This window comes from Ruditapes philippinarum, unplaced genomic scaffold (assembly GCF_026571515.1).
Source record: "Ruditapes philippinarum isolate M1 unplaced genomic scaffold, ASM2657151v2 ctg1659_1_1_1_1, whole genome shotgun sequence".
Lineage (NCBI taxonomy): Eukaryota > Metazoa > Mollusca > Bivalvia > Venerida > Veneridae > Ruditapes > Ruditapes philippinarum.
In genome coordinates this window covers 38,633-47,102 of record NW_026867246.1, presented here as the reverse complement: position 1 = coordinate 47,102, position 8,470 = coordinate 38,633, and the positions used below count along the sequence as shown (strand labels likewise).

At 31.9% G+C, this 8,470-nt stretch overlaps 1 protein-coding gene across 1 annotated transcript; it reads left to right on the top strand.

Annotated features, from left to right (window-relative positions):
- Nucleotides 1-3,419: 3,419 nt before the first annotated feature.
- On the top strand, nt 3,420-8,055 carry LOC132735410 (uncharacterized). The gene is made up of 5 exons (XM_060722352.1): nt 3,420-3,851; nt 5,534-5,624; nt 5,981-6,154; nt 6,566-6,694; nt 7,010-8,055. The coding sequence occupies exons 1-5, from the start codon at nt 3,516-3,518 to the stop codon at nt 7,273-7,275; spliced, it is 996 nt and encodes a 331-aa protein (XP_060578335.1). The 5' UTR covers nt 3,420-3,515; the 3' UTR covers nt 7,276-8,055.
- Nucleotides 8,056-8,470: the final 415 nt, after the last annotated feature.

The window sequence follows — 8,470 nt, the reverse complement described above, 5'->3', positions numbered from 1 at the left end:
AATTGAAAATGTTCTAAGTTCTGTTTGACAGAGCCTGTAAAATGACGATAGTATCGTCCATGCCCACAAGCTCTGGCTTAAGCTGAATTTAAAGTTCGTTTCAAACGACAGTCTAAAGTATAATTGATCTTTTACATTATGCTATATAAATAAACAATACAAAAAAGCAGCAAATATGGCTAGGCATTAACGCATTTAATTGTTTTGTTTTCATTTACAAAATCTTAAAAGAAATAGCAAAAGTCTTATGGGAATTTTGTACCATTATCCATATAAAAATTCTCGCATTTACTGTCGTAAGAAACTGTCAAAGTTGACTTTACAGGGCATGGTATCATGCACCTTTTATAACAGTGTATTAAATTTTAATTAACGCAACCCCACACGACACAGCAATACAGGACAATCGGCAAGGAGCCCAACAGGACACCAAACAAAAACAGGACAGGGTACAAGGCAAAACACGTATCGTTAGAGAAGATAATTCATGTTGTTAATTTTAATCGAGCAATTTAGTTGTTCAGTTAGCTTAAGGTTAATTGAAATAATTACAAAATCAATACGAAACATTTTGCCGATTTTGATTTATTGACTACAATTACACAACTCGCATATATTTTTTAAACGTTTTGTACACTATAATCTAAAATGATATGGTACTTTTTTGTCGTTTTATTCAAGGCATCATGTCTATATTGATTAAATATTGATGTAAAGTAAAGTGAAATAAGTGTCCTACAAAATATTGTTGCCAATAATCTCTTTAAAAAATATTATTAGAATGGTTTGGGAAATTGTAATGTCTTTTGTTTCTTTTACCTTAATTAAATGATAAGTTCATTAAATAAACAAACACTACTAAGCAGATACGGTCGGAAATTCATTAGAAATAATGTAGTACGTATAAGTAGTTTAACTGTATCACATCAGTATTACAAACACAAAATAATTAAAAATAATTATTTCAAACTTTTAATGTTAAATAAATATATTTGTATCGATTTATTAACAAGTATGTCGTTAAAGTACTGGTTAGTGCTGATATTTCAACAATAGCAAATATTATCAGTAAACAAATGTCCGCATACATAGATGAACAGACAACCAAAAGTGGTTCGATAATAACGATGTGTCTCGTAAACATACATTGAGGAATTAATTAGTTTTGTCGTTTTATTGATGATGACAAAACAAAAAAAAACGGCGTTTCAAATGACACAAAGTCACACTGTGCTTTATCCTGTGTGAGTAAAAAAGCAAATCGGGAAAAAGTGTGATCCCTCGGAAACATTAATCACAACAAAAATACATGAATATCGCAGACTCAGAAGTTCTAGAGTGTTCAGTAAATAATCTACTTGCCATTTGTTGCTCTCATTTTTCACTTCATTCCTGCTATTAATCTATCGAAAAATCTCTCTTTGAACTTATTTTGCCTGAAATTTATACATGCCTGAAATTTATACATGCCTGAAATTTAAACAAATTGATTTACTTATGCCTAGGTCACAAATAAAACGGGCGCCGTCCGATTAAACGATTTTTATAAAATCAGAAGATTTTTTGATATCGTGGACGCCGGGCGATTTTAAATCTGATACCTTGCGTGGTCATGAATGAAACAGTCCTCGGGCGATTTTTTGCCGAATGGATTTTACAGAAAGAATTGAACGGATCGGGCGATCGCCGACCGATGTCCGTACGGCGCCTGTGAGATTTAAAAGTGAATCGGACGGTTCCACAAGAATGTTCATGTTTACTAGTATTCAAAAGAAATTAACAAATATATTTTTGAGGCAATTACAACATATTCAAGCTGAAATTACAACAAACACAAGCCGCCCGGTCGCCGGATGACAAAACGATGACCGCCCGATGCCTGTACATGAATCGTCCGGGTACCGGGCGATAATCGTTTGACTACTTGTCTCTATTCAGGCACCGGGCGGGGCCCGGCCGATGTCCGCCCGAACGCCTTTTAAATCGGACGGTGTTTTAGTAAAAAAAAATCGCCCGATCAAAAAAACATCGCCCGGTGGCCGCCCGGCGACCGAGCGATGTCCGCTCGATGATATTTTATACTCAGTGCCCCCAAAAATTATCGTCCGGCCGCCGTTAACTTTTAAGTAGTACTTAAAACTTGAAGGCGCCCGCCCGATGAGCAAAATTTTCAGCTGCTGCCGTCCGATAGTCACTGCCGCCGGACCGCCGGCCGATATTGCGATTTTTTTTGAGAAACAGACGCCGCCCGGCGGCATTTTCTTATTTGTGACCTAGGCTTTAAAAACAATATCATACTCGTACCTTATGTCAATAGGGAAAAGCTTCCCTTATCCATGACTGGTTTAATTGGCATTTTTCTGGTCGTCAAATTATTGGCTTTAATTATGACATTGTCAATAAAAATCTGGAAATAAATGAAATAGTTCGATGAATATACATAATTAATATAAACACTTTTAGATGTGATTCCATCACGTGAACCATTGTGTAGAATATAATTAGTAATAGGGTTTAACGGGGCATTGTGCTTTCACAACTGGAATATCAAAATGATATTGAACTATATTTTGTAACTGGTGGATTATTGTATAGAATGTAAGATAATTCAATTTTCTGATATTTAAAAGTATTTCAACAATATTAAATAACTTGTAATAGCTGAACACATGATTAAGAGGAAGATAGGAGGATAGGAACAAGAACGAATGAAGGAAGGTAAAGAAATATTTCTATGTGACAAGATTGTTAAAGGGACTCAAGTGATTTTTTTTGCCATGACGGACTGAAAATACTTTCCCGAGAATGAATTATCATTTCATGTTGGTTTGGATCAATAACTCATGTGCACATTTTCTGATAATTCCTTCGTCCCGTTTTTCCAGAATACTCATTGTGACCAAAAAATGAAAAGCGTTGCAACGCTAACAATCAACCCAAGTAATTGATATTTAATTAAATTATGGGTATATTGCTTTATTATCCTAAAAGATTATTTCATTTTCTTCACTTGGTTAATGCAAAAATTATTTTTTTTATATCTGCTCAGTGGAGATCCTAATAGAAATATTAACATGACTTTGATATTTAGGTGCCGCGCTTATTAGTCGGTGTACATAGAGTTTGTCTAAATATTTATGAAAGTACCATTGACCAGTCACATATTTTCATTCAGCATTTCTTAGCATTGATATTTGGAGGCACGATAAACATTTATTTCAAATCATAAGTTTTCTGTTTCGAATATTTTCATGTTAAATATATATAAAAAGATAAGAAATGATAACAAAATGTAACAACAATAAACTTTTACTGAATCGAATAATATGAGGTATTATAAACTTTATTTTCCAGTCGAAACAGTATTTTTTATAGCGTAATTGGTTTAGAGAGACAACGATCTACCTACAAAGATCCACGTTCAAGCCCTAGTTTCACCAACCTTCTTGTTAAAACACGTTTGACTGTTTATAACGTAATTTAAATCGTTATTTTAGACTGCTCAAAGAGATGACATGGTTACAAATATGGCGCTGATTACACCGCTCTTTTTGTGGAGTTTCTGTCTATTCTTTACGAAGGGTACTTGTTTACAATCTTGTCAGCCTTTTCATATAAAGGCTGAAAATCTGAACAAGCAACTGCTTGGTTATAAGCTGTTTGACATGAAGGTATTGTCACATCACGAATGTGCCAAAGAATGCATGTATATTAGAGCTTGTGTTTCTATTAATTTTAATACGAGGAGCAAAACATGTGATTTAAACTCATCTGGAAGTGGAACAGTTAATCCATCAGATTTCTACGAAGTAAAAGGAACAATTTTCTCTGATATATCAGACTGGCCTCAGGTAATGTCTTTTCTAAAAGTTTAAAATATAACAGCACTGCGTGTTAAAACCTGATAATGCTGCAACAAACATATCTCATAGCATCATTTTCTACTTTAATAACGATATACAGTGACATGAAATGACTCGAATCAAGTGAATTCCTAATATTCCTAATATAACACAGTAAAGAAATTAATCATGAATCGGACACGCGTTAAAACCTAGTCAGAAAAATAAACAAAAAATAATTGTTAAATTGCTACCAAAATTTAGAAATAGTTTTTGAAATATAAAAATCATGATATATTTAAAGGCCAATTAAGCCTCAAAAGTTATATCATTTTTTATTTTTCAAAACCTTTTTATTTCTAGTGTTGTAGTGTTTAAAAAAGATACTCATGGTACGTTTTGCTACCTTTATCACAAATTATTTTACACTAATGGAAAACACAGGCAAATTCTCATTTCTTCGTTTTGATTTTTTTCACCCACGTGGGTCAGGTTAGAGCGTTAAAATTTCACAATAGTTGCCCAATGAACTCGTTATAGAAGATATCAAATGAGTAAATTAGACTTAATTGTTTCAATCATACAATATCCACAACATCTGATATTGTAACTTCCAGGGTTTGTTCACATCACATGGCATGTTTTAAAACAACAACTCGGTGATTCTGTCGGCGTCTAAATTTCGTTCATTACACCTAGATATATTTACGCTTCAAACCTAACAACATATATAGAATTTATATAGAAATTTATGCTGGGACTTTAAAAAATGTTATTTTAGCGTGATTTGAGTACATTAGATCATTTTAATATTTTTGACATTTATTTGCCTGAGTATCCCTTTAACGCTAGACATGTTCTTAATCTATTATCATATCATTATAAAACATAAAGGAACTGATGCTTAATGTGCCTTTAAAGTGCAATGTAGATAACTAGTTCAGTAATTACACGGATATAAAAATAAAATGCATTATACAGAAAAATTAACAACTTGTGTTAAACATATTATTACCAAGTTTCAAGTTTTATTACCATATGTATGACTAAAGAATAAATTAGATCTGATAGTGATTTAGTTTTAACAATACTTGTATTTGTAATCTATTCATTTACATAATAAAGTACATAGGTATGATTTATCATTATTAAAGTAAGTAACGTGAATATTTTCTGTTACTTTTTACTTCGTGACTCTCTTTTCAAAAGAATTAATGTGTTGTGTGAAAAAAAAATAACAAGAGAGAATCAAAAATTAAAGGCAATAAAAATTATAAAACAACAGTAGTACAAAGGATATTTAAAAAAACTCTTAGATCTTATATAATTGATTATCAAATTTATTTCACATTTCTGTATCTATTTGTATTTACGTCAGCAATTCAGTTTTCAGATTATACTGTCTAATCGCTTATAACGCTTGATATTTGATTTCTATAAGTTTGACGTCAGCTATGCATTATATACTAAGCATTTGCTTATGAAATATTTGACCTAGATCTATATCTCATTCTTTTACAATTGGCTTGAAAGCAATCTTGTCTGCTATAATAGTTTTCATTGTTTTTGGTTATGTCATACTATTTGTAAAGAATTTGATATTTAAAGAACAAGAAAAATATTGACATGTTGCTCATACTGATATAATTTTTCAAATTTGACAATACTTAAATGTTTATTTTATGCTTCAGTCGATGGTGAGCGGATGTAAACACCACCAGTGTGACAAAAAACAACGATGCTCACCTCTAGGTAATGGCGCGTATAAATGCGTCAATATCAGTAAGTTATTTGTCAAAACAAGCAAATCTAAGTACTTTGTTTTAGAATAATGTTCTAATTTTGGATCAAATACTCTGGATTACATATTTGTACAGGAACCATTTCAAAACATTTATCCGTGTCCAAAGTTTTATATTCTTTTGTCTTCCATTATAATGGTATTGAAGACAGTAATAATATCTTATGAAGTCAATCTTACCTCGATAACTTCATTTAATCAAATTGTTTTGCTTTTAATGTGTACTATACATGCTGTTACTATTAAATGATTATTTGTAAAGTTGGGTTCTTTTTGTATAAGAAAAAATAACCCATTCAAACATTTGCAAATTTAATTTGTTTTCTTCTTTCTTCAGCATGCGATCAAGCACGGTATGTTAGCGGAGATGATCAATCTGGCACCACGATCATTGCTGGGACTAACAGTTCATACGTGTTAACGTGCCCCGATAACATGTTTCACAGTGGTGACACGAGCATAACGTGCCTCCTAAATGGGGAGTGGTCAGTACCAGAAGCTACCTGCATGGGTTTGTTTAGTTTGTCAAGTAAAGTGACATTCAATGTTACACACATCAATCAATAAGCTTAATATTATTTGCTTGATATTAACTCAGTTTTATTATCAAATATTCAAACTTCTTCATTTGCTCATCAAAATCATTGCAAAGCCTCCGTTTACCGTTTAACTTTCATTATTAGAGATATTTGAAGGAAAGCATTCAATGTTGTTTTTTTATACAATATACGCTACATGTTGCTGATTATGTAACAAATTATCGTTTGATTTGTTCTTACGTTTCATTCAGTAGCTAGTGTTCTTACTTTAAATGCCTCTTTATTGCGTTTGTTGCTGCAAATATATCATTTGCATGAATTTTGTCAATTTGGATACCTACTACAATGATATTTTATAAATATGTACAATATATAAATTGTAGCGACAACAATCGGAACAGCGTGCACAAGTAACTCTGACTGTAATGAGTCCGAGGCAATATGTAACCAGGGTTACTGTTTTTGTAACCGATTCTTCCGATATGACCCAGATTCCAAAGACTGTGTGAAAGGTATTTAATTAACATTTTCTTTTAAAAATGTGACCACCCTGTGAAAAATTTTATGTTATTTACTAAAGTTCTAACTATTAATGCGATTGACATGGAAAATTATTGTCAATGTTGAATAAACAAAATATTACTGTTCCCTAAATAGCTTGTATATCATTAATTCGTTTGATCCCCAATACAAGACGGTCCTGGTATTTTACTGAATGCGTACATTTCGAAAGAAAAAATGATACAAAATAGAAACTAGTTATAACTTATACATTTACATTAATAATTACCAATCATTATACAATATTATGTTTGTTCCATCTGCAGTTTGTACAACACTGACCAACTCTTTCTCGCTTACCAAGGGAATGCGTGTGTCAGGCTTCAATGACCGCGGTACTTCACCAGAAACTTTGGCTGATTGTCAAACACTATGTATAGATGATACAGACTGCATGTCGTTTGAATTTATTAATGGTACAGACAAATGCAGGAGAAGCTCTCTTTCAAAGCGAATGGTACAAGATGCTTTGCCTGATTTCATAGTATTCGACACTGAAGAAATTGATTTCTATGACAGAGATTGTTTATAAAATATAAAATGATGGTGATTATTATAATACAATTGTAACACTGTAAATGACTTCTTAAAGGGACTCCACTGAGATTTAAAAACATAACATTTGGATTTCTTACATAAATGAGCTTGGGCACTTAAAACAGACATATATGCAAAGATAGTTAAGAAATATACTTAAAAATAAATCAAAAATCGTATTTTTATGCTTTTCTTAGCCCGATTTGAGTGAAAAGCGTTTAAACGCTTTTCATTTTTGGTCGTTTTTTTTACAATTTGAATAATTATTCTGGATAAACGAAGTGCGCGAGTGATCTGAAATTTTGCACAAAGATTAGTGGTCTAAACCTACATCAAATGGTACATTTATCTGGAAAAAAATATTTTCAGTCCCATCATGTCAAAAAACCTCAGTGGAGTCCCTTTTACACAGACATAATAAACAAATAATATTGTTTTTGGTTTATACAGAATTTATTTTAGATCGATTGTGTAAAAAACTTATAGACGCACTTTCGCATCCGTTCCTGGAACCAACCTGTAGTGAGTAATGAGTGTAAAGTTTCTTGCTCAAGAAACAACGTCTTGCCCCTGGCAGGGTTTGAGCCCGTGTGACTAGCGGTCATTAGATTACTTTTCCGACGCTTTAGCTACACGGCCGTGATGCTACTTAGTTTAGTAATATTGTATCGACCAGTGCACATACTTAATTATATAGATCTAGTACATATAATTCGTAAGTAGTTCCTGGTGATCAATTCCTAAACCTTTTATTAACATATTTTACTTACTGATACACTTTTTTGTGCTTCTATGAAACATTTCATAACTTGATGATCGAAATTAACATGAAAGATGATGCAACTTAATACTTGACTAGATCTAAACATGTATAGAACATATTTCTTGTAAAATAAAAAATAAAAAAATAAAAACCTATCAGAAGTTTAACAAGTTATTCGTGTGCAAATTTACATAAAGAGGAGCTTCTGAGGATGTTACAAAAAGAATAAATTTTAAAGCTTTAACATTCTTTAACATACACTTCTAAATAGAAAATAACGTGTCATAACATAGCACTATAATACACTATGCAATTTTTAAAAAAAGTTTGTTTTTTTAAATACATGTATATTGAACTGCTGAACAGCGGAAAATTATAAAATATACCATTATCTGCTTCTCCCAAATGCATGAAATAAATATGCAGA

Coding starts and splice junctions, on each gene's coding strand:
- LOC132735410 (XM_060722352.1), top strand. CDS start 3,516: ATGGTTACAAATATGGCGCTGATTACACCGCTCTTTTTGTGGAGTTTC. Junction 5,625..5,980: donor GTATAAATGCGTCAATATCA/GTAAGTTATTTG, acceptor TTCTTTCTTCAG/CATGCGATCAAGCACGGTAT. Junction 6,695..7,009: donor TTCCAAAGACTGTGTGAAAG/GTATTTAATTAA, acceptor TTCCATCTGCAG/TTTGTACAACACTGACCAAC.